The sequence below is a fragment of the Bos indicus x Bos taurus genome, chromosome 11 (genome assembly GCF_003369695.1).
Source record: "Bos indicus x Bos taurus breed Angus x Brahman F1 hybrid chromosome 11, Bos_hybrid_MaternalHap_v2.0, whole genome shotgun sequence".
Taxonomy (NCBI): Eukaryota; Metazoa; Chordata; class Mammalia; order Artiodactyla; family Bovidae; genus Bos; species Bos indicus x Bos taurus.
Genome location: NC_040086.1, coordinates 67,878,880 through 67,905,566, shown reverse-complemented (window position 1 = coordinate 67,905,566; position 26,687 = coordinate 67,878,880). Strand labels below are relative to the sequence as shown.

The following is a 26,687-nucleotide window of genomic DNA, read 5'->3' as shown; positions in this document are numbered from 1 at the left end:
GGCAAAGTAATGTCTCTGCTTTTGAATATGCTATCTAGGGTGGTCATTACTTTTCTTCCAAGGAGTAAGCATCTTTTAATTTCATGGCTGCAATCACCATCTACAGTGATTTTGGAGCCCCAAAAATAAAGTCTGACACTGTTTCCACTTTTTCCCCATCTATTTCCCATGAAGTGATGGGACCGGATGCCATGATCTCCGTTTTCTGAATGTTGAGCTTTAAGCCAACTTTTTCACTCTCCTCTTCCACTTTCATCAAGAGGCTTTTTAGTTCCTCTTCACTTTCTGCCATAAGGGTGGTGTCATCTGCATATCTGAGGTGATTGATATTTCTCCCGGCAGTCTTGATTCCAGCTTGTGCTTCTTCCAGCCCAGCGTTTCTCATGATGTACTCTGCATATAAGTTAAATAAGCAGGGTGACAATATACAGCTTTGACGTACTCCTTTTCCTATTTGGAACCAGTCTGTTGTTTCATGTCCAGTTCTAACTGTTGCTTCCTGACCTGCATATAGGTTTCTCAGGAGGCAGGTCAGGTGGTCTGGTATTCCCATCTCTTTCAGAACTTTCCACAGTTTATTGTGATCCACACAGTCAAAGGCTTTGGCATAATCAATAAAGCAGAAATAGATGTTTTTCTGGAACTCTCTTGCTTTTACGATGATCCAGCAGACGTTGGCAATTTGGTCTCTGGTTCCTCTGCCTTTTCCTTTTTTTTTTTTTTTTTTTTTACTTTAAGTGAGGTTCGTCCCACAGCAGTCAGCCTATGACCGCCGCACTGCACCCGCGCACTGATCCGCCCTTCCTGCGCTGGCGCGGCGGAAGCTTGGGGACGCCCCACCTCTGGACGGGAAGCAGCTGTCCTCTGCCTTTTCTAAAACCAGCTTGAACATCTGGAAGTTCACGGTTCACATATCGCTGAAGCCTGGCTTAGAGAATTTTGAGCATTACTTTACTAGCGTGTGAGATGAGTGCAATTGTGCGGTAGTTTGAGCACTCTTTGGCATTGCCTTTCTTTGGGATTGGAATGAAAACTGACCTTTTCCAGTCCTGGGGCCACTGCTGAGTCTTCCAAATTTGCTGGCATATTGAGTGCAGCACTTTCACAGCAGCATCTTTCAGGATTTGAAATAGCTCAACTGGAATTCCATCACCTCCACTAGCTTTGTTTGTAGGGATGCTTTCTAAGGCCCACTTGACTTCACATTCCAGGATGTCTGGCTCTAGGTGAGTGATCACACCATCGTGATTATCTTGGTCGTGAAGATCTTTTTTGTAGTTTTTCTGTGTATTCTTGCCACCTCTTCTTAATATCTTCTGCTTTTGTTAGGTCCATACCATTTCTGTCTTATCAAGCCCATCTTTGCATGAAATGTTCCCTTGGTATCTCTGATTTTCTTGAAGAGATCTCTAGTCTTTCCCATTCTGTCGTTTTCCTCTATTTCTTTGCAGTGATCTCTGAGCAAGGCTTTCTTATCTCTCCTTGCTATTCTTTGCAGCTCTGCATTCATATGCTTGTATCTTTCCTTTTCTCCTTTGCCTTTCGCTTCTCTTCTTTTCATAGCTATTTTTAAGGCCTCCCCACACAGCCATTTTGCTTTTTTGCATTTCTTTTCCATGGGGATGATCTTGATCCCCGTCTCCTGTACAATGTCACGAACCTCCGTCCATAGTTCATCAAGCACTCTATCAGATCTAGTCCCTTAAATCTATTTCTCACTTCCACTGTATAATCATAAGGGATTTGATTTAGGTCTACCTGAATGGTCTAGTGGTTTTCTCTACTTTCTTCCATTTAAGTCTGAATTTGGCAATAAGGAGCTCATGATCTTAGCCACAGTCAGCTCCCGGTCTTGTTTTTGCTTACTGCACAGAGCTTCTCCATCTTTGGCTGCAAAGAATATAATCAATCTGATTTTGGTGTTGACCATCTGGTGGATGTCCATGTAGAGTCTTCTCTTGTGTTGTTGGAAGAGGGTGTTTGCTATGACCAGTGCGTTCTCTTGGCAAAACTCTATTAGCCTTTGCCCTGCTTCATTCTGTATTCCAAGGCCAAATCTGCCTGTTACTCCAGATGTTTCTTGACTTCCTTCTTTTGTATTCCAGTCCCCTATAATGAAAAGGACATCTTTTTCGGTGTTAATTCTAAAAGGTCTTGTAGGTCTTCATAGAACTGTTCAACTTCAGCTTCTTCAGCGTTCCTGGTTGGGGCATAGACTTGGATTACTGTGACATTGAGTGGATTGCCTTGGAAATGAACAGAGATCATTCTGTCATTTTTGAGATTGCATCCAAGTACTACATTTTGGATTCTTTTATTGACCATGATGGCTACTCCATTTCTTCTGAGGGATTCCTGCCCACGGTAGTAGATATAATGGTCATCTGAGTTAAATTCACCCATTCCAGTCCATTTTAGTTTGCTGATTCCTAGAATGTCAACATTCACTCTTGCCATCTCCTGTTTGACCACTTCCAATTTGCCTTGATTCATGGACCTAACAGTCCAGGTTCCTATGCAATATTGCTCTGTAGAGCATCAGACCTTGCTTCTATCACCAGTCACATCCACGACTGGGTATTGTTTTTGCTTTGGCTCCATCCGTTCATTCTTTCTGGAGTTATTTCTCCACTGATCTCCAGTAGCATATTGGGCACCTACTGACCTGGGGGGTTCCTCTTTCAGTATCCTATCATTTTGCCTTTTCATATTGTTCATGGGGTTCTCAAGGCAAGAATACTGAAGTGGTTTGCCATTCCCTTCTCCAGTGGACGACATTCTGTTAGACCTCTGCACCATGACCCGCCCATCTTGGGTGGCCCCACAGGGCATGGCTTAGTTTCATTGAGTTAGACAAGGATGTGGTCCTAGTGTGATTAGATTGACTAGTTTTCTGTGATTATGGTTTCAGTGTGTCTGCCCTCTGATGCCCTCTTGTAACACCTACCATCTTGAGTTTCTCTTACCTTGGATGTGGGGTATCTCTTCTCTTACTTGGGTTTCTCTTACCTTGGACCTGGGGTATCTCTTCACGGACACCTCTAAGGCACATTAAACATTAAGCATCTGTGACTCCTACAAATGTACTATCTTGAGACTTGGTTAAATTGTTTTACCTTTTCTAGTCCTATTTTATGTAAAATCACCAGTCTTTACAAAAGCATCCTACTTTTAATCTTTACAGAGGGCTTCCCTGGTGGCTCAGATAGTAAAGATCTGCCTGCAATGTGGGAGACACAGATTCAATCCCTGGGTTGGGAAGATCCCCTGGGGAAGGAAATGGCAACCAACTCCAGTACTCTTGCCTGGAAAATTCCATGGATGGAGGACCCCCCCCCCCCCCCTCCCCGCCCCGTCCACAGGGTCGCAAAGAGTTGGACATGACTGAGCAACTTGACTTTATCTTTACAAATGGATGCATACTATTGAGTCAGTAATTTCACCACCAATTAGATATAGTTTGACCACTAGTTAATAGAGGTTGATGATGTTTGAGGTTTTCTGTTTTTGTATCCTTTTATCATGGACTTTCAGAAGAATTGCAAACTCTGTGGTTGGGAGGAAACTACTGTGACTTTTTTAATGTAGTTAATGGATTTAGGTCCAAATTACTTGAAGTTATGATTCAACACATCATTCTAGGTGATTGATAAATTATCTACCATTTGCATTCTATTATCCTTTTCTATTCTTTACATGGGTTCATCTTTAAGGGAATATAATTCCTGACAGTTTCAACGTTAACAGTCCAATATTCTAGAGCACCTCTGTTCAACAGAACTTTTTGCAATGATGAACAGACTATATTTGCACTGTCCAATACAGTAGCCACTAGTTACTTGTGGTTAACTAAGCACTTGGAATGTATCTACGTGGCTGAGGAAGTAAATTTTAAGTTCTATTTATTTTTAATTAGCTTTGATAGCCACAGTGACTCTGGTGACCCTATTTTTACATCTGATGTTGAAATTTGCTTATTAATGATGGCAATCAATCCTCTTTAAAGACTTTGAAATGTGATAAAATGTTGGCTACTAAATGCTTGGTAAAAAACCAATGACTACCACTAATCATTTAATTTTGCCTACCTTGCTAAGTTTCAAGCCAAATTTTTGAAAAAGAAAGGTATATTTATATATCTCTAGTAATTTAGCATGGAACTCTAGAGTATTTCCTCATAAGGACCTCTTCTTTACTGATAGCCAAGTAAAAATAAGTATTAGTTGGCTAAATATTGTTTTCTAGCCCTTGCAGCTTAAAAAAAGACTTGGCAAAGGTTATAAGGCAAAAGGTGACCAACACAAAAATCTTCATATATATTAGTTGATATAAGACTCCAGCTGATACTTAATACTTTATTAAGAAGATTCCAATTAAAAAGAATGAAAAGTATGCAAAGTATTTGGTAAGAAAACAAAAGCAGATCTTTACTATCAGTGTGGAGTACTAGCTGACAATTACTGGTTTCTCCAGTGAGACTACAACCTACTTGTGACTGAAGAAATAATTCTTTTGTTTGTAAGCAATTTGGCTAGGAAACAAACAAGGGAAAGGAACCATATATAATTCCACTTTGATCAATTCATACAAGTGAAATGAAATAATTTTACTAATATACTCAAACTTTAATTATCTTTACTCCCAAGATTTGTAAAAATTCAGTTATTTAAATTTGATTTAAATTTGGTATTTATATTTTTAATATGTAAGGGTAAGGAATCTCTGATGTTACAGTAAGACAGGAAAAAAACAAAAGCATCTCATGAAAGAGATACAGCCAAATACAAACACAAGAAATGTAGTCTCTTGATACAGCCAAATTATTGTATTAAAACCATTCAAACTACAGTTCTAGGGGTAGAGATAGGGAAGGCATTTAAAAGCTTCCTTTAAATTCACCATGAGGATCAATTTTGAAAGGACAAAAGTGATTTATGATCTATGGACATATCGCTAGGGAATAAAAACTAGCAATGAGTTCTAAAAGTTAAATCTAACTATAAAAAATTCAAACTTGGAAAAAAAAATTCTGGTTTCAACTGAGTTATTTTTTTGGTTCATTTTATATGTTATTTATTCTTTCTCCAAATGAGTATTTATTATTTGTACAGGTACACAAAAGTAATTCCCATTTTTCTTAAAACATACTAAAAATATTTATTAACCACAAAAAATACTCACTTTGACTTGAAAAATGATGAGCATGGCTATTTTCAAAATAGCAGTAAATGCAAGAACCGAACATATATAAATCATGAAAAATGTACATCTCATTTTTGACAAAAATAAGTTCTATTTATACATTAATGCTTTATTATCAGCTTCTATATGATATCCTCCGACCTTATTTACATTTACTATGAGATTTCTAATATTATGTGTAACTCAAAGGCACTCAATTCGGAGATTATAAAGTCCTGAGATTCCCAACTAAAATTTGAAAATAAATAATTCAAAGACCACAGAATATGAAAATGTTTAACGTATAATATTTGGTATATAAATAATCTGTGACCTAATAATAAAGTTGTACAGAATGTCAAAGAAAAGACCATAAAAGGCAAAGGAATATCCTTGGAATCAAACTAATTTTCTTCCCCTATTCAAGATCATTTGAAAGCCTGAAGCTGATTTTTTTCTTGTTAAAATTCTAGGAAAGCAAAATAAAAAAGCATGAAAATGCTTAAGTTAAATAAAAGTTCCTCAGCTTAGTCTTCAAAACCATGAAAAAATATTTAATGACTAATAACATATGTAGACTAGAAGAATATCTGACTAGTAGGAGGAATCATAAAGAGCAGCTGGAAAAAAAATTAAGGACAGCTTTAAATATACCAATTGAAAGAGCATTTATAATTGGCCAGATTATTCCTTTAGCATTCTTTTAGTCAGATAAAAATGAAACTAACAGATGGATAATTGAGGTTCATTAACATTAAGTAGGATCAAAGTTCAAGCTGAAAACTGACTCTATGTATGGTTGCAGAGAAATGGGAAATTTACCTATAGCAATTTTCTACTGATGCTAAATTAAAAAGCATGAGTTGATATCTTTATTAGCAAATGGTTTGACAGATATTCTCTTGGCTTTAAAATGCTTTTCCATATATGCATAGAAATGTAATGAGGATAAGAATAGTCTTCTGTATTATCTGTACAGTTCGTAAGGCCTTTGTCATTGTTAGTCACCTTAGATGTGAATATCTGCAGGGCCATTAAATTAAAGCTGGCAAAAAAGTTTTCAAAGTGCTACTGTTTCCAACTGGTGAGTTCTTCAGTTTTCTGGATTTTCTGGATGATGACTATTTTCAGTTCTTTTTTCTGGCGATATATACAGGAAGTTACAGCAGATATATAAAGGGAAGATCAGAAGCCTGCTGTCCAAGTTCATCACTACTTGTTCCTATAAAACAAATTTGTTACTTTAATGATAATAGTAGTAGTATAAAAATAAAACAGAGAACCAACTGTTGAATTGAGTGAACTAAAGGTTAGTATGGTGGTTAAAAGTTTGCATCTGAAATCTGACAGTCTGTTCAAATCTCAAGACTTCCACCCACTAGCTTTGTGACCTCAGGCAAGTCACTGACTTTATCAACTGCAGCTTCCTCACTGTAAAAGAGGAGAATAACCAGTCCATAGGATTATACTAGGATTAAATGAGACAATGCACATAGAGGGCTCAGCAAAGCCAGCTATATATTAAGTTACCAATAACGGTAGTTATTTTCATTACTGGAAAATTTCTATCAAGTACCTACATATTTTATGAACAGATAACGGCCCAGAAATACAGAGAATTCTCATTTGGTTTCTATGTCTGATGGTCTTTATGTGCAGCAAATACTTGATGGGAGTCATTATTGTCACAACAATAAGCATGGCCCCTTCCCACCCTTGTCTAAGATTTCCCACCATCTCTAATGCAAACAAGTTATTTGTCTCTTGGAACCTAAAATACATTACCATGTAAAATCAATTTCAAGTTCAGTTACATCAATATACATGAGAGCAACTTGAGATTCTAGAGACAGGAGTTGATACTACACCTGAGAGCTACAAATATAACCCTCACTCACTCATGTTACAGATCTCTGGAACCGTTTACCAGCAGGTTTTCATGAAAAGAATAAATCCTTTTAGAGTATAAGCAGGAGCCCTGAAATGGGAACTCCTCTATTTTTTCAATAGTTGGATATATTCTCTGAACTAATATGCATTTGTTTTATCTTTATACATTCTGGAGAATATACTTTTTAAAAAAAGTTAAAAAAATATTTATTTTTGACTGTGCTGGGTCTTTGATTCTGTGTGGACTTTCTCTAGTTGTGGTGAGTGGCGGCTACTCCTCATGGTAGTACACAGGCTTTAGGCGAGCGGTCTTCAGTAGTTGCAGCTCATAGGCTCAGCAGTCACGGCTTCTGGGCTCTAGAGTATGGGCTCAGTAGGTGTGATGCACGGGCTTAATTATCTGCGGCACATGGAATCTTCCCGGACCAGGGATCAAACTCATGTCCCCTGCACTGGCAGGCAGATTCTTATCCAGTGTACCACCAAGGAAGTCCCTGAAGAATATACTTTTAAAATACTGTTTAAATCTAGAATTTTATATTATTTACTGAAGCATGTGTTCCTACTAAGGGACTAAAGAGGGACTAAAACTGCAACATTTGAGTGACAGACAAAGGCTCAGCTAGATACAGCTTCTGTGTGGGGGGAGCAGCAAGATAAATTTGGATAAAGAAGGCAGGGAATAGAAATGTTACACACAGACACACACACTATAGTCTCCAAATTGGGCAAAGTGGTATTTTGTTATTTAAGTGAACAAAATGGATATGATGACAAGTCAGATGAGGCATCACCTGGGCTGATGGTGCAAACAGGGCTGGCAGACAGCAAGCATGTCAAAGCACAGTTGACCTTCAGATGCTTAAGTCACCCTGGACTAGTCAACATGTGTAGCAATAACCTGACTCAAGGCAGATTTACTAAGTCTATTGAGGACAAAGGCTTTGATGATGTGTGTATCTGATGATAAAAGCAAGATTCTCTACTCACAACTCTTAAGAAAATTAGCATTCTGGTATCTAAATATAGTTAAGGTTGGTGGGGGAGAGTAGGTCAAAGACCCAATTCTGGGGAAAGAGAGCCATGCAGATACCACTTGGGGGCTGAATGGACATACCAATTTCTGATTATAACACTGTACTAATCCCCATTTCCCGTTCATTAGACACCTAATTCTTGCTTTCTTAAAACCTTTAATGCCGCCCAATGGCTCAGTTTATATCTATACATGCACCTTTATCTTTAGAAAAGCTCCATTTTCCTTCTTCCACTATGGCATGGGAGCAGTGAAGCCCATACATCACAGCATCAGACATAGTGGTGGTATCTTCCTAGTTTTCATCTGTTTCCAGACTGTTTTTTCTATCTTCTCTGCTTCTCTGAGGCTCATGTTACTTATTTCTACTATAGCTCTATTATTTCTAAATTCCAGAATCCTTAAGTCCAACTCCTTACTAGAAATCTTCGCTTAGACATAAAGCAACTCAAGTTTAAATCATCAGCTACTGAATACTACCTACCGTTTCCATTCTTTTGGGGCCGTCAGTGCTGTCATGCTTGCAACTGGTTTTGATTCCCCATCCTAGTTCTTAAATACTTCATTCCAGGTTACTTTTTTTGCCCACCCCTTAAATACCAACACTCCCTAGGTTTCCATCCTGTCATATTCTCAACATAATTTCCTGTAGGTTGTCTGATCCAATCGTTATTCCTAGCCCAGGCACTGCTGATAAACGCTAGACCCATTTATCCACCAGTGTTCCAATTTTTACCTCAGTGCCCTCAAATCAAATATGCTTTAAACAGAATTCATCATCTCTTTACCCCCAAGTCATGTTCATTTTCCTTCCTATAATTCAAATATAAGGGAAAAAAGTTGCCCAAGTCACAAAGCCAGGTACTATCTCTGACTACTTTCTTCCTCACGCTCACACACACTTAAGCATCAAATTCTACCAAGTGCACCCCTTAATTTTGAGAACCTATCAACATCTCTTCACCCCATTACTATCCTCCTTAAGTTGAGGTTCTTGTTGTTTCTGATCTGCGTTACAGCAAGAGCATCTTTTTTTTTTTTTTTAATTGGATATTGGTTTATTTTTTTAAAGGGTCTTTACTGAGGTATAAACATACAAGTTACATAAAGTATACAATAAGTTCTACTACATGTATATACACTTGAGAAACCAGCATACTCAAGATAATAGACATATCCACCCCCATCCATCCCCCTCAGTGTCCTTAGGTTCCTGATGCTTCCTCCACCCTCTGGAAACCAACTGCCTGCTTCTGTTCCATAGTCTGCCTTTTCTAGGGTTTTAAATAAAAAGAATCATACAGAATGCACTCTTTTTTGTCTCACTGCTTGCATTTAGCTTAATTATTTCATCCATGTTGTGTGTACCAGTAATTCATGCTTTGTTTACTGCTGATAATTTGGATTATAGCAATAGTTTCTAAAAACTGTCTTCTTGCCATTATCATGCCTCTAAGCTCAAAATGAATTCTAAAGACCTAAATGTAAGATCAGAAACCATAAAACACTAAGAGGAGAACATTGGCAGGACATTGTATAAAATATAAAATCATAGCAAAGTCCTCTATGACCCACCTCCCAGAGTAATGAAATAAAAACAAAAATAAACAAATGAGACCTAATTAAACTTAAAATCTTTTGCATGGCAAAGGAAACTATATAAACAAAGTGGGAAGACAATCTTCAGAATGGAAGAAAATAACAGCAAATGAAACAACTGACAAAGGATTAATTTCCAAAATATACAAGGAGCTCATAAAACTGAACACCAGAAAAACAACCCAATCAAAAAAGTGGGTGAAAACTTAAACAGATATTTCTCCAAAGAAGACAAACAGATGGCTAATAAACACCTGAAAAGATGCTCAACACCACTCATTCAGTTCAGTTCAGTTCAGTCGCACAGTCGTGTTCCAACTCTTTGCGACCCCATGAATTGCAGCATGCCAGGCCTCCCTGTCCATCACCAACTCCTGGAGTTCATTCAAACTCACGTGTATCGAGTCAGTGATGCCAACCAGCCAATCTCATCCTCTGTCGTCCCTTTCTCCTCCTGCCCCCAATCCCTCCCAGCATCAGAGTCTTTTCCAATGAGTCAACTCTTCGCATGAGGTTCCTTCCAAAGAATACCCAGGACCGATCTCCTTTAGAATGGACTGGCTGGATCTCCTTGCAGTCCAAGGGACTCTCAAGAGTCTTCTCCAACACTGTAGTTCAAAAGCATCAATTCTTCAACGGTCAGCTTTCTTCACAGTCCAACTCTCACATCCATACATGCTACTGGAGATCAGTGGAGAATAACTCCAGAAAGAATTAAGGGATGGAGCCAAAGCAAACACAATACCCAGTTGTGGATGTGACTGTGATAGAAGCAAGATCTGATGCTGTAAAGAGCAATATTGCATCAGATCAGATCAGATCAGATCAGTCGCTCAGTCGTGTCCGACTCTTTGTGGCCCCATGAATCACAGCACGCCAGGCCTCCCTGTCCATCACCAACTCCCAGAGTTCACTCAGACTCACGTCCATCGAGTCAGTGATGCCATCCAGCCATCTCATCCTCTGTCGTTCCCTTCTCCTCCTGCCCCCAATCCCTCCCAGCATCAGAGTCTTTTCCAATGAGTCAACTCTTCACATGAGGTGGCCAAAGTACTGGAGTTTCAGCTTTAGCATCATTCCTTCCAAAGAAATCCCAGGGCTGATCTCCTTCAGAATGGACTGGTTGCATCTCCTTGCAGTCCAAGGGACTCTCAAGAGTCTTCTCCAACACTACAGTTCAAAAGCATCAATTCTTTGGTGCTCAGCCTTCTTCACAGTCCAACTTTCACATCCATACATGACCATAGGAAAAACCATAACCTTGACTAGACGGACCTTTGTTGGCAAAATAATGTCTCTGCTTTTGAATATGCTATCTAGGTTGGTCATAACTTTTCTTCCAAGGAGTAAGTGTCTTTTAATTTCATGGCTGCATCACCATCTGCAGTGATTTTGGAGCCCCAAAAAATCAAGTCTGACACTGTTTCCACTGTTTCCCCATCTATTTCCCATGAAGTGATGGGACCAGATGCCATGATCTTCGTTTTCTGAATGTTGAGCTTTAAGCCAATTTTTTCACTCTCCTCTTCCACTTTCATCAAGAGGCTTTTTAGTTCCTCTTCACTTTCTGCCATATGGGTGGTGTCATCTCCATACCTGAGGTGATTGATATTTCTCCCAGCAATCTTGATTCCAGCTTGTGCTGCTTCCAGTCCAGCGTGTCTCTTGATGTACTCTGCATATAAGTTAAATAAACAGGGTGACAATATACAGCCTTGACGAACTCCTTTTCCTTTTGGAACCAGTCTGTTGTTCCATGTCCAGTTCTAACTGTTGCTTCCTGACCTGCATATAGGTTTCTCAGGAGGCAGGTCAGGTGGTCTGGTATTTCCATCTCTTTCAGAATTTTCCACAGTTGATTGTGATCCACACAGTCAAAGGCTTTGGCATAGTCAATAAAGCAGAAATAGATGTTTTTCTGGAACTCTCTTGCTTTTTCGATGATCCAGTGGATGTTGGCAATTTGGTCTCTGGTTCCTCTGCCTTTTCTAAAACCAGCTTGAACATCTGGAAGTTCACGGTTCACATATCGCTGAAGCCTGGCTTAGAGAATTTTGAGCATTACTTTACTAGCGTGTGAGATGAGTGCAATTGTGCGGTAGTTTGAGCACTCTTTGGCATTGCCTTTCTTTGGGATTGGAATGAAAACTGACCTTTTCCAGTCCTGGGGCCACTGCTGAGTCTTCCAAATTTGCTGGCATATTGAGTGCAGCATCTTTCAGTATTTGAAATAGCTCAACTGGAATTCCATCACCTCCACTAGCTTTGTTCATAGGGATGCTTTCTAAGGCCCACTTGACTTCACATTCCAGGATGTCTGGCTCTAGGTGAGTGATCACACCATCGTGATTATCTTGGTCGTGAAGATCTTTTTTGTAGTTTTTCTGTGTATTCTTGCCACCTCTTCTTAATATCTTCTGCTTCTGTTAGGTCCATACCATTTCTGTCTTTTATCAAGCCCATCTTTGCATGAAATGTTCCCTTGGTATCTCTCATTTTCTTGAAGAGATCTCTGGTCTTTCCCATTCTCTTGTTTTCCTCTATTTCTTTGCATTGATCTCTGAGCAAGGCTTTCTTATCTCTCCTTGCTATTCTTTGCAGCTCTGCATTCAGATGCTTGTATCTTTCCTTTTCTCCTTTGCCTTTCGCTTCTCTTCTTTTCACAGCTATTTGTAAGGCCTCCCCAGACAGCCATTTTGCTTTTTTGCATTTCTTTTCCATGGGGATGATCTTGATCCCCGTCTCCTGTACAATGTCACGAACCTCCATCCATAGTTCATCAAGCACTCTATCTATCAGATCTAGTCCCTTAAATCTATTTCTCACTTCCACTGTATAATCATAAGGGATTTGATTTAGGTCATACCTGAATGGTCTAGTGGTTTTCTCTACTTTCTTCCATTTAAGTCTGAATTTGGCAATAAGGAGCTCATGATCTGAGCCACAGTCAGCTCCCGGTCTTGTTTTTGCTGATTGTATAGAGCTTCTCCATCTTTGGCTGCAAAGAATATAATCAATCTGATTTCGGTGTTGACCGTCTGGTGATGTCCATGTGTAGAGTCTTCTCTTGTGTTGTTAGAAGAGGGTGTTTGCTATGACCAGTGCGTTCTCTTGGCAAAACTCTATTAGCTTTTGCCCTGCTTTATTCCGTATTCCAAGGCCAAATTTGCCTGTTACTCCAGGTGTTTCTTAACTTCCTACTTTTACATTCCAGTCCCCTATAATGAAAAGGACATCTTTTTTGGGTGATAATTCTAAAAGGTCTTGTAGGTTTTCATAGAACCGTTCAACTTCAGCTTCTTCAGCATTACTGGTTGGGGCATAGACTTGGATTACTGTGATATTGAATGGTTTGCCCTGGAAACGAACAGAGATCATTCTGTCATTTTTGAGATTGCATCCAAGTACTGCATTTCGGATTCTTTTATTGACCATGATGGCTACTCCACTTCTTTCTTCTAAGGGATTCCTGCCCACAGTAGTAGATATAATGGTCATCTGAGTTAAATTCCCCCATTCCAGTCCATTTTAGTTCGCTGATTCCTAGAATGTCGACGTTCACTCTTGCCATCTCCTGTTTGACCACTTCCAATTTGCTTTGATTCATGGGCCTAACATTCCAGATTCCTAGGCTTCAGCAATATGTGTACCGTGAACTTCCTGATGTTCAAGCTGGTTTTAGAAAAGGCAGAGGAACCAGAGATCAAATTGCCAACATCCACTAGATCATGGAAAAAGCAAGAGAGTTCCAGAAAAGCATCTATTTCTGCTTTATTGACTGTGCCAAAGCCTTTGACTGTGTGGATCACAATCAACTGTGGAAAATTCTGAAAGAGATGGGAATACCAGACCACCTGATCTGCTTGTGGTACATACATACAATGGAATATTACTCATTCATAAAAGGAATGCATTTGAGTCAGTTCTAAAATGTGGTGGATGAACCTAGAGCCTATTATACAGAAGGAAGTAAGTCAGAAAGAGAAATATCATGTATTAACCCATATATATGGAGAAAGATGGTACTGAGGAACCTATTTACAGGGCAACAATGGAGATGCAGACTTATGGACACGGGCAGCGGGGGAAGAAGGAGAGGGTGGGACAAATGGAGAGAGTAACATGGAAGCATATACACGACCATGTGTAAAATAGACAGCCAATGGAAATTAGCTGTATGACTCAGGGAACTCAAACCTGGACTCTGTAACAACCTAGAGGGGTGGGTAGGGGTGGGAGGGAGGTTAAAGAGGGAGGAGACACATGCATACCTACGGCTGTCTCATCCTGATGTATGGCAGAGGCCAACACAATATTGTGAAGCAATTTTCCTTCAATTAAAAATAATTAAAAAAAAAAAAGACAAACTACAGGACAAAAAAAAAATGATGTTGCACGTATACATTTATTGACAAGAAAAGCTACATACAGCAAAGTGGGAAAAAAGCAGGTTACAAAGTAGTTTAACTATAAGATAAAATTCTGGAAAAAGAATATAGGAGATGAAAAAAGTGTCATCTCTCAGCGAACCATGTATGATTTTTTCCTGTTTATTTTTATTTTCTAGTTTTCTATAACAAATCTCCATAAGCTACATAAAATACATATATGCAACTCCCATAGCTCTCTACAGATCTCGGAAAAAGTCCAAACTCAATCCATAGCCCATCATGCCCTGCTCTACTCCTGATCTCATTCTCTTTCAAACCTCTCAGTTCCTTGAAGGACCCATATGCTCCCTGGGCTCCATCTGAGGATTGGTTCAGGTATCCATTCACTTTTCAACTTGTCCAGAAGAGGCTTTCCGGAGCTGTCCCTCACCACTTCCCAACACCCGAAGGTTAGAGATATCTCCCCTCAATGTTAGTCTTTGAGCCCATCTCTCTTGTGCTACTCAGCTTTATAACATAAGCCTCTCTTCATATCCTCCACTTCTAGCATAAAACCTAGCATGTAACAGGGACACAAATGTTTGTTGAATGAGCAAATCAAGGAACACTAGGAATACAAGTATCTTGGCCTGGTGATTTTTAATTAAGTCTCTGGCTGCTTTCGTCCATGACAGTGTTTTTTTAAGGAAGTTCTAAGTTGAAGGCAAAGACAGACAAATGTTCATGCAGCTCCAGAGGGTGTGAGAGAGACCAGTAGAGAATTTTAGTGGAGGCAGATTTGAACTTATTATGTATCTGCCTTGTCATTTCCTACCTCACATGACAGAGTCAGCTTTTCATCCCTAAGAGTTCTAACAGTGGTTAAGACCCTCCATAAGAATGCTGTTAAAGAAGTTCTCATACAAGGCAGGGAGGTCAGATCTATCACTTCCAAGGCTGCTCCATGCAGTGCTAAATTCTGATATTCTATGATAGGCTCTTCAGTCTGAGGAAAACTGCTAACTTCTTTGTGTGTGTGTTTTGCTTTTTATTTTCTGTTTTTTTCTTTCAAAACTGCTAACTTCTAATAATTTATGTAAACTATAGACTCTTGATGGAGAAGGCAATGGCACCCCACTCCAGTACTCTTGCCTGGAAAATTCCATGGACAGAGGAGCCTGGTAGGCTACAGTCCATGGGGTCGCTAAGAGTCAGACACGACTGAGCAACTTCACTTTAACTTTTCACTTTCATGCACTGGAGAAGGAAATGGCAACCCACTCCAGTGTTCTTGCCTGGAGAATCCCAGGGACGGGGGAGCCTGGTAGGCTACCGTCTATGGGGTCACACAGAGTCAGACACGACTGAAGTGACTTAGCATAGCATAGCACAGCATAGCATAGACTCCTGAGAGTCCCTTGGACTGCAAGGAGATCCAACCAGTCCATTCTGAAGGAGATCAGCCCTGGGATTTCTTTGGAAGGAATGATGCTAAAGCTGAAACTCCAGTACTTTGGCCACCTCAGGTGAAGAGTTGACTCATTGGAAAAGACTCTGATGCCGGCAGGGATTGGGGGCGGGAGGAGAAGGGGACGACAGAGGATGAGATGGCTGGATGGCATCACTGACTCGATGGACGTGAGTCTGAGTGAACTCTGGGAGTTGGTGATGGACAGGGAGGCCTGGCGTGCTGCGATTCATGGGGTCGCAAAGAGTCAGACACGACTGAGCAACTGATCTGATATGATAGGCTCCAAACCCTTTATAAACACAGTATATCCTTTGAAATGATGGTTAGCTGTACTAGAAACAAACTTCCTTGATTTTTAACAGCTCTCATTTTATTTTTTGAAACTGGTTTCCTTTGGTATCATGACATTTTGAAACTTATACACGCATGTGATATATGAAGAAACAAAAGGTCTCAGATAATTTTAGGAACACTGTAGATGTCTGTCATTTTAGAAACCGACTATGCTAGCAGATTAGGTTCTCTTAATATCCAGGATCTATGGAAACTTAGCGGATTGTTTTTAAGGTCTCTCTTATTAATGTATAAATAAATGCAATAATGAACACAATGGAGAAAACAATTAAGAGTCATAACTTTTTGAAGATCATGTCCAGGATGAATAATTATTTCCATACTGTCAACTTTTTCCTGCCCCTCCAATCAAATTGTGTTTCCTTCTTTTTTGTCTTAGTGACACTTCTGCTAGAATGGAGTAAACTTTGAATGAGTAAACATGGCACTTCCATCTTTACCTTCAAAAAACTCTCAAACCAATCTTTAAGTCAAATATTAAAATCTTACGAATTTTCAAAAAGGAGTCAAAAGACAAATACTACAATAAAAATTTAACAGAAAAGTAATCAGACATACCTGGTCCTTTTCAAGTGTAAGTATCTGATAGCCAGTTGTTCTACTGCATATTAGTTTTCCACTGCTATCAAAAGAGGCCAAACGTAATCTAGAATACACACACAAGCACAAAAATAAATAATGATTTTTTAAAGCACACATTAAATAAGCCCTACCTTACTTTAATTTATACTTTTTTCTTCCATATTCTTTTACTTTAAAATTTTTATTTATTTATTCTCTAGAAGTGTTTTATTTGATAATACTTTGCAAAGTTCTTCCAAACTATAACTGATTCTGTTTATATTTTTAAGCTTGTGCTATTATATACATCTGGGATATAAAAATAATTTATGTTATGCCTTTTTATTGTGATAAAATATACATAAAACTTACCATTTTAAACAAGTTTAAGTGTATAGTTCTTGACACCAAAGACATTTCACACTGTTCTGTTTTAGTCAATACCACCACTCATTGGAAAAGACTCTGATGCTGGGAGGGATTGGGGGCAGAAGGGGACAACAGAGGATGAGATGGCTGGATGGCATCACTGACTCGATGGACGTGAGTCTCAGTGAACTTTGGGAGTTGGTGAGGGACAGGGAAGCCTGGCATGCTGCGATTCCTGGGGTCGCAAAGAGTCGGACATGACTGAGCGACTGAACTGAACTGAACCATCCATCCATAATCTTCACTTCTTCCCTAAATTAAACTCTGTACCCAGTTACATGAATTCCCCATTTCTACCTCAGCCCCTGACAATCACCATCCTATTTTCTGTCTCTATAAACTCATCTACTCTATGTACCTCATGTAAGTGGAATCACACAGCACACGAACTTTTGTTAACTGGCTTATTTCACTTAGCATAGTGTCTTCAAGGTTCATGTTACAGCACATGTGAAAATTTCCCTCCACTTTCAGGCTGAATAATATTGTTTTAGGTATATGCCATGTTTTATCTGTCCATCTGTTGACACTTGGGTTACATCCACCTTTTGACTACTGTGAATAATGTTGCTATGTATACAAATATGTTTGAGTCCTTGGTTTCAATTCTCTGGGGGTAAATAACCAGAAGAGGAATCGCTGGGTGATATGGTAATTCTGTTTAATTTTTTGAGGAAATGCCATACCATTTTCTACAGAGTATGCACCATTTTAAAATTCCTAAATTTATCCACATCTTCACCAACACTTTTGTTTTTGATATTAGCCATCCTAACAGGTGTGAGGTGATGTCTCACTGTGGTTTTGATCTGCATTTTCCTAATGATTAGTGATGCTGAGCATCTTTTCATGTGCTTATTGGTCATTTGTACATTTTCTTTGGAGAAATATTTATTTAAGTTCTTTGCTCAATTTTGAATCAGTTTTTTGTTGTTGTTATGGAATTTAGATGTTCTCTATGTATTCCAGATATTAATTCATCAGATATATGGTTAACAAATATTTTTTTCCTATTCCACGGGTTACCTTTTCACGTTGTTAAGTGTCCTTTGACACATGATTTAATTTTGATAAGTTCAACATTTTTTTGTTGTTGTTATTGTTGCCTGTGTTTTGGTATCATATTGAAGAAATCACTGTCAAATTTAGTATCAAAAAGCTTTCTTCCTGTTTTTTTCCAAGAGTTATTTTATTGTTTTGGCTAGTATGTTTAGGTCTTTGATTCATTTTGAGTTAATTTTTGTGCATGGTATAACTTAAATATGACTTCCCAGGTGGCACAGTGGTAAAGAATCTGCCTGCCAATGCAGGAGATAAGAGTTTGATCCTTGGTATGGGAAGATCGCCTAGAGAAGCAAATGGCAAGCCACTCCAGTATCTTGCCTGGAAAATTCCACAGACAGAGGAGCCTTGCCGGCTACAATCTGTGGGGCCACAAAGAGTCTGACATGTCTGAGCATACACACACACAAGGTAGACATGAATCCAGGACTTTAAAATAATCTGTTCAATAAGCTATTTTCTAATTTGCCAGCATCCTCTCCAGAAAAATATTGCCAGCTCAACTATTAGGCAAAGTTGAACATCTGAAATCCTACAGAAAGTTAAGGATAGTATGAGACATGTTTTCCTATACAAGTACCTTGTTATATTTCCAGTTTGGACCTTTTTGGATTAGCAGCAAGGCAATAGCTTTAAGCCCAGTATCAACCCTATACCATTTATATTTTAGCACATTCTTTCTTCCTGATACATTAGATCTAGGGTTTGTACTTTTGACTATTAATACACTTTATAAGAATAGAGCCTTATCATTGCCTTCCCGTTTCATTGTATATTGTATCTTACCGAAGTTCTACCACTGTTGGTATAAATTATGGTTTTATTTCATTTTTATAGTTCTGGAGTGAGGAAGAGTGAGGTGGTAAAACTTCATCCTACCTAAATGCTATGCTCCTTCGAGGCTGTAAACTGACAGATCCACTACATGGCTGATTCAGTGTATTGCGTTTGAAAATGATGTATCGATTGGTGTAAGTTACAAGCAGGTCAAAGCCAAAGTTAAAACCTGTCCACCGCCAGCAGTACTGAAATACAAAAGAGAAAGATTTACTTCATTTTATCATATTAGCAAGTCAAAAATTAAAAGATCAAAATGTCTTTTCTTTTTTAAATTCATTTCAAATATTCCTGTATCATGGTTTCCTAATTTTGTCAGTGCCTTAAGACTTACCACACAGAATACATATAAAAGGTTTGCTACACAGACATGGTGTACATCAAAGCCAGCAAAAGCAGCCTTTATGATCATTATTCCTTAAGGTACTTTCTTAATATTGTCTCTTTATGATCTATTTCATCAACTCTCCACACTGTAATTTTATCATAACTAATATGGCTTTTTACTACAATTCTAAGGAGGTGTATAGGTTCGGAAACTAGGAGTCTAGATAAAGGTAGTAAGAATCCATTAAAATTTCTCCTGCTTTAAAAATACCTTAATAAAAATACCTTATTTATACTCTGAAATACCTTAAGTGATACCTTGTGTGATCTCTCTTATATGTAAAATCTAAAAAAAAAAAAAATATATGTACAGCTACAGAGAACAGCTGGGTAGTTGCCAGAGGCAAGGTGTAGGGAGTAGGAGAAATGAATGAACACTGTTTTTTTAAAAAAAAAGTTTAAAAAATTTAAAAAATACTCTAAACTAACCAACAGAATCACCAACTGAGTTTTTTAAAATACCATCATGAGGGACTTCCCTAGTGGCTCAGTGGTAAAGAATCGCCTGCCAATGCAGGAGGGACAGGTTTAGATCCCTGACCCAGGAAGATCCCACGTGCTGTGGAGCAACTAAGCTTGTGCACCACAACTATTAAGCCTGTGCTCTAGAACCGGGGAACTGTAACCACTCAGTCCACGCGCCCTTAGAGCCTGTGCTCTGCAACAAGAGAAGCCACTGCAATGAGAAGCCCATGCACCACAACCAGAGAAAAAGCCCACAGAGCAACAAAGACCCCAGTGTAGCCAAAAAATAAATAAATAAAACCATCATGAGGCTCACAAGTTTGTTTATTCTATCAACTAATAGTTAACAAGACACTATTAAATAAAGTGGCATGCTACAATGAAGTTGAAGTTAGGGCTTTGAGTGCTTGGTTGACACTATGAATTACAACATTAAACCAATAGTTCATTGATTATTTATTGAGCACATATTTTGTGCCAGGTACTACCCTAGGCATTGAAGAAATGGCAGTAAATAAGTTTGAGCCCTAGTAAATGTATATTTTAATACATGTATGTTTGTGTGGAGGAGGACAGAATGTAATTCCAGGAGAGAGTGACAGGGCAGAGGATAGGGGCTGGCAGCTGGGGAGCCTACTGGTTCAGGCAGGTGGTCAGGTAATGTCTAGGGAGATGCTACATGACTAGAGCCCTGAGTCAACTAAGGAGCGGACCAGTTAGCTATCTGGGAAAAAGTGACTTAGACAAAGGGAACAACGAGTCCAAAGCTCTGGAAGGAAAAACATGCTTGGCATATCTGAAGAACAGCAAAAAGGGCTATGTGGCTAGGGCAATAACTGAGGGGGATAGAAGCTGGAGATGAGTTCAGACAGCCAGTCAGGGGCCAGAGAATATAGGGTCCAGTGTCCATAGTAGAGAAGAGTTTGGATTTCTTCTAAGTGTGATAAAAGTCTAATGGAAAATTTTAGAGGAGATAACATGATCTAACTTGCATTTTAAAAAGATGATTTTGGCTGTTGTGTGGAAAACAGAATGTACAACAAGAGTAAAAACAGGGAGAGCAGTTATGAAGCTCCAATACAGTCCAGGCAAGGGGTAATGGTGACTTGGATTTGGGTCACAGTAGAAGACAGGGCAAGTATATTTTGAAGCTATATATTTAAAGGAACTTCTTACAGACAACAGGTGTGGAATGAAAGAAAGAAGAATCCAAAGTTTGGAGCCTATACAATGAATGAACAAAGGGGCTATTTATGGGTTGGAGAATACTTGGGAAGGAGGAGTCTGGGAATGAAAATCAGAGTTTAACTGGGCCCATTCTATCTGAGATGCTATTAGGATTCTAAGAAAGATGTCATGTAAGAAACTGGATACAGGAGTTAGAAATTGGTGTTAAGTCATAGGACTAGAGATCACTTAGTAGCCAGCCAAAGAGCAAAGACAAGGAAGAAGTCCAAGTACTGATCCTCCAGTCATATCAATATGTATTGAGAAAGAGATGGATCTAGCAAAGACTTAGAGGAAGCAGCCAATTAAGTAGAAAGAAAACCAGCACAGTGTGCTCTCCTGGAAGTCACAGAGAAAATCTCCAAGGAGTGAGTGAGCAGATGGGTCACGCTGCCAAGAACTTTCAGAAGACTAAAAACTACTTGATTTGGTAATGCAGGAATCAGTGGTGATAGTGGCATGGCAGTTTCACTTGAGTTTATTGGAGTAAATGAATTGGAATGGAGACAGGCAACTTTTTTCAATGAGTTTTGCTTAAAAATGGTACAGGGAAATGAAGTGGGAGCTAGAGTGGAATGTGGGTCAGGGAATGGTTTAAGATGGGTGATGCTGTAGCATGTTATATGCTAAATCAGAATGATCCAGAAGAGAAAACTGACGATGCAAGAGAGGGAGGTGATGACTGTATGAACAAACCTTCTGAATATGTGAGAAGGGATGGGGTCGTTACAGGAGAAGGGGATGGATTAGGACAGAAACAGACAGTTCATCCATTCTGATAAAAGTACAATACATGGCTAAGATGCAGGTAGACTGGTAGTATTGTTGGTAGAAGATGCACAGATCCTCTTCCTATTGCCTTTACTTTCTGAATAAAGAAAGAAGGAACGCCACTGGATAAGAATAAGGGTGGCAGCACTGCCCTTGAGAAGGTATGAGAGTTACTCCAAGTGTGGGAGGATAAGTTCACTAGGGAGACGCAAGGATCACACAGCATTAAAGACCTGCTTGAAGTTTACATTTACAAACAAAACCTGCTTGGGCATATTTGGTGTTTTTCCTTAGTTGAATCCATTTGTATGGAAGCAGGCATGGAAAGCAGGGGTTTCCCTGGCAGCTCAGTGGGAAAGAATCAGCCACTCCAATATTCTTGCCTGGGAAATCCCATGGATAGAAGAACTTAGCAGGCTATAGTCCATGGGGTCTCAAATGAGTCAGACATGACTTAGCGACTAAACAACAATAACTGGCATGGAAAGCATGGAAAGGAGGGATTTAACAAGAACTGAGGACTAGCCAGGTGAATTTGACAGAGTGAAAAAAGGAAAAGAGAAATGAAGAGTATAAGCCAGGGACCAATTTCAAGACGTAACAAAATTTAAGTCAAGTAAAGAAAGAAGTAGGGATGTGGTGAGAAGGTAAAGGGAAAAAGTAAGAGCAATGTAATGTACATTCCAGTGGGGTTAGAAAGATGTTGGGAGGTCAAATAGGAGAGGGAGAGCGCTACAAAGATACATTCTGCAAACAGTGTGCTTAAAATAGAGATTTTGAAGGGGGTGTATGAATCAGGCATACAAAAATGGAGGATATGCTTACAGGAAATGGGTACCTGAGATAGAGTGGCGCACAAGATCACGGAGGGAAGGAAGGTTCAGGAAAAGATACTAAAACCACTGAGACTGCTAAGAAGAGTAGGGAGAAAGCAAGCCAGTGAGCCCAGGGAGTGATGGCCATAGTCAGAGTAGTGAGTGGTGAAGAAGTATGCTTGTCAAAGGAGATATCATTCAACTATGACGAGGGTGGAACAAGGTCTGGGAGCGGCAACTAGGATGACTAAGGAATAAAGACGCTATTTCTCATTCATATTCTGATCATTTATCACAACTGTTAACACAAACATAAAATAATAAATCTTTAAAAACTTAAAATGAGGGAAAATCTGGGAGAAAAATAACCAAATTGTTATCTAAATTAGGCTGGCAATCTGTTTCACATATGATAATATACATCTCCAGTCCAGGTTTGATGCATGAGACAGGGTGCTCAGGGCTGGTGCACTGGGATGACCCTGAGGGATGGGATGGGGAGGGAGGTGGGAGGGGGGTGGTTAAGGATGGGGAACACATAGAAATAAAAAGTTTAAAAAAATAATAAAAAAAACAAAAAAATTAGGCTTTTTTTTTTAAGATAAAAATTACAATTAGGGTAGAGTTTTTTTAAAAAATGTAATTCATGTCTCCTTAATGGCTGTAAAATCAATTAATGAGTCACACTCATTTTTAAAAATAAATTAAGGAGAAACAAAGCTTGGGACACAGCAGCTGTAAGCACCGTTTTGTGATACTTTTGTTTCCCTTGTAAGAATTTGCACTGGGTGGTAATGAAAAACAATTCTTAATGTGGATGGCAAGCAAATCAAAAGGCTTGAATGTCTTTCATCTAGGGTTGTAACTATAAAACAGAATCACTCTTAAGACTATGTAATGGCTCTCATTAAAGATATTAAGATATTAATAGGATTAACTTATTTATCTTAATTTTTGGATTACTAAGGGATCTTCTCATATCTCTTATCTAGACTCCAGAGGTTGAACAGTCTCATGAAAAGCTGACAAATTAGTCACCACTGAGCATGTAACTCCTTGCCCAGGAGATCATGCTACAGAAACTAAAACACAAAAAAATGCTCTTCTGAGCATTTATGACTATGTCATAATTGATCATTATGACATGATAACATGTATCATGACCGTTACTGAAAGCATATTTTGCACTAACAGTATAACAATTTGTATAAGACTATAGAGTTACAACCCATACTTACTTCACCATCTTTGGCAAGCTTTCTACCACACCTCATGCTATTTCCCTCTAGTTCTTCTTTATTAATTTCTTGAGGCCTAGAATTATACATAAAACATGAAATCTCATAGAAAATAAGCAACTAATAATTGAAAAATAATTGTGAGTTCAAATCAACAGGAAAAAATTGCTACTAGATTCAACATTTTGTGGTATGGATGAAGATTAAAATGCAGGGATTACATCTAGCCCATTACCTTTGCTAAATAAAAAAATTTTAAATCTTTAGTGTTTTACTTATTGCTTTGACTTCTAGAACACTTTTACAAGAGCAGAGTAAAACCAGAGAAGAGGTGGGGGAAATCTATGAGAAATTCTGCTTACTAAGAAAGAAAAATACTTAAAGCCTAACTATTAAATAAAATATGTAAGATGCAACTTGGTATCATCTATTATTATTGTTTCACACACAACCCATTTTTTAAGAGCAGAAAAACCAAGTTCAGCATTTAACAGGAAACTGCTGTAGAACTTTATCAATTAATCTTTACTTGGCCCTTTAAAAACCATAATCAACTAAGAGAAACTGTTATTTCAGTATGAAATAATAAAATGACATTATTAATAGCTTAGAATTCCAAATGATAAAAGTAATATAATATACTCATTCATATATAGCATTTATTAAGTACCAAGATACTGGGGCTATCATCATCTCATAAATATACTGAAACAAATACAACAAATAAAAATTAATTAAATGTAGATAAAATAAAACATGCCCATGACATCCAAGAGCCCAGTCTAGTAGGGAGCTAGACTTAAGTAATAATATAATAATGTGGAGAGAACTAATGTTAAGAGCATGAAGAAGGCACAGGTTTATTGCCTGGGGTTAAGAGTGGGATCACCATGGTGGAAGTATTATTTGTGCCTGAGAGGGAGTTTCTTGAGGTAGAGGTCAGGGATGACCTCTACGCAGAAGGCCATTCCAGGCAGAAGAACAGCAGGTAGAAAAGGACCAGAGCATGAAAGGTTACCAAATGTCTGAAGAATGTAGTGCAGGCAGAACCTAAAACGAGCGTGAGAGACGAAGCAAAAGGCATTTGGGACAGACTGCTGAAGGGCTGCCCCTGCTGCTACATTAATATGAGTTTTAAGATGAGAGAGTTCCCATGTATTTTTTCTGTTACTTTAAAATTTTTTCTTATGAAAAATTTAAAACCTGTAAAAGTAAACAGCATAATGAGCCGATTTTTTTTTTTTTACCATCTAGGTTCAGTCATTTTGTTTTAGTTTTACTCTCAACCCACTTCTTCCCATACTCCTCCCAACTACTATTTCTGAGGCTGATCCTCCAGACACCATATCCTTTAATCTGTAAATAGTTCAGTATGTACTTCTTAAAGATAAGAACTTTCAAAAAACATTGACACAGATTTATCACACATGAAGCAATAATCCCTAACTAAGCTCAAATGTCCCTGGTCCTATTTAAGCAGGGAAGTGAAAATATATTTCTACATAGGAAGATAATCCTGTTGGCAATGTGGAAAAGAATTTGGAAGAAGAGAACCCTGGAGGGAGACTTTACTAGATTATAACCTAGAGTCCAGGGAGTACACTGTCCTTCTCATTTTACTGGCCCTGCAGTAGCAAGAAGATGCTCAGCATGTGTGGAATAGAGTGCTTCATTAGGGGCAATACAGCCATATACTTCTGAGGGCAAGAAAACCACTTATTCTAGCTCAGACTCTTAGGTAAGACTCTATATTATAAACTCAAAAAGGGTATACATGAGGAAAATCTTGAAAAAAAAAAAAGAAAAGAACATCCATCATATAAAAATTGAATATACAAAAGAAGTAGGTAGGATGGTTTATAAAATATTTCATACATTAAAAAAGTCTTCACATCTGAATTCCAATAAATAATTTACTTTCATTTTTTGGAGGGATTTTTCTTATTCCTATTTCAACTATCTTACTAATTTCTGCAAAGTAAGTATGCTGTGAATATATCTGGGAGAAGATGAGATATAAATTGTAAGTAAACAGAAACTAAGAACCCTGGATAACAATCTTGTAATCATTATCATGAGTTTATAGAACCCTTTCATAGACTGTTTAGATATAAACATACTAGGCTATTATTTTAGTAAGTTTTCTGGTATATAAAAATAAATTAAGAGACTGGGGCAGGAAAAAAATTAAATGTAAAGCCCTTCTATAAACTTATAGGTGGATTGTTTCTTCATGCTGCCTATACCAAGGAGCTAGTATAAAGATCAAACAATAAATGTGGAAGTACTTCTGTGAACTGCAGAGCACCACACACTGAAAGAACAGATAATATGCTTCCTCTTAAAATGAAGACAGTACAGAAACATTTTGTAGAGGGGTCATGTGCTTTTGACGAAGGCACGTATATCTAGAGTTAATTCACCTTAGACTCAAGTCTTCAAAAAACCTATTACATTAGTAAAATTTGACAATATTACCACAAATAAGAAAATCAGCTTTACCTATACATATATATGAAGATCATGCTTTATGAAAGCATCATTCCAAGTAACATTTCAATTAGGTTAAAAGAAAACCGTAACACTGAGACAAAACGCATAAATTATTCAATTTTACTAATAAAACAAATGACAATGCAAATGCCCCATTATACTAATTTACCAGAAAGATAAATATTTATAATACTGACAGTTAAAGAAATATAAGAATAAAAGTTGATTACATGATCTTTTCTCTAACAGCTCTTGATTTTAATATTGTTACTGTTTTTCCAACATAATGAGTCCATTTAAAAATTCATAGCAAAATCCACACACCTATCATCAATTAATCTACAATAATGGAGGCAATAATATACAAAGGGGAAAAGATAGTCTCTTCAACAAGTGGTGTTGGGAAAGCAGGACAGTTACATGTAAATCAATGAAATATGAACACTTCCTCACACTATATACCAAAAAAAAAATATTTTATATACCTAAGTATAAAGACAT

General features: G+C 38.2%; 1 protein-coding gene across 3 annotated transcripts in view; it reads right to left on the bottom strand.

Moving 5' to 3' along the window:
* Positions 1 to 4,341: 4,341 nt before the first annotated feature.
* Positions 4,342 to 26,687, bottom strand: part of GMCL1 (germ cell-less, spermatogenesis associated 1) — a 56,623-nt gene continuing 34,277 nt past the window's right edge. The window contains exons 11-14 of one of the 3 annotated variants that reach the window (XM_027555706.1): positions 23,694 to 23,769; positions 18,833 to 18,978; positions 16,460 to 16,547; positions 4,342 to 6,403 (exon numbers count right to left, since the gene is read on the bottom strand). In XM_027555706.1, coding sequence (XP_027411507.1) covers positions 6,275 to 6,403; positions 16,460 to 16,547; positions 18,833 to 18,978; positions 23,694 to 23,769 — 439 coding nt within the window. In that variant the 3' untranslated portion in view covers positions 4,342 to 6,274. Of the gene's footprint in view, positions 6,404 to 15,895; positions 16,292 to 16,459; positions 16,548 to 18,832; positions 18,979 to 23,693; positions 23,770 to 26,687 lie in introns of those variants that run through there. The other 2 variants (XM_027555707.1, XM_027555708.1) reach the window with 2 other exon arrangements.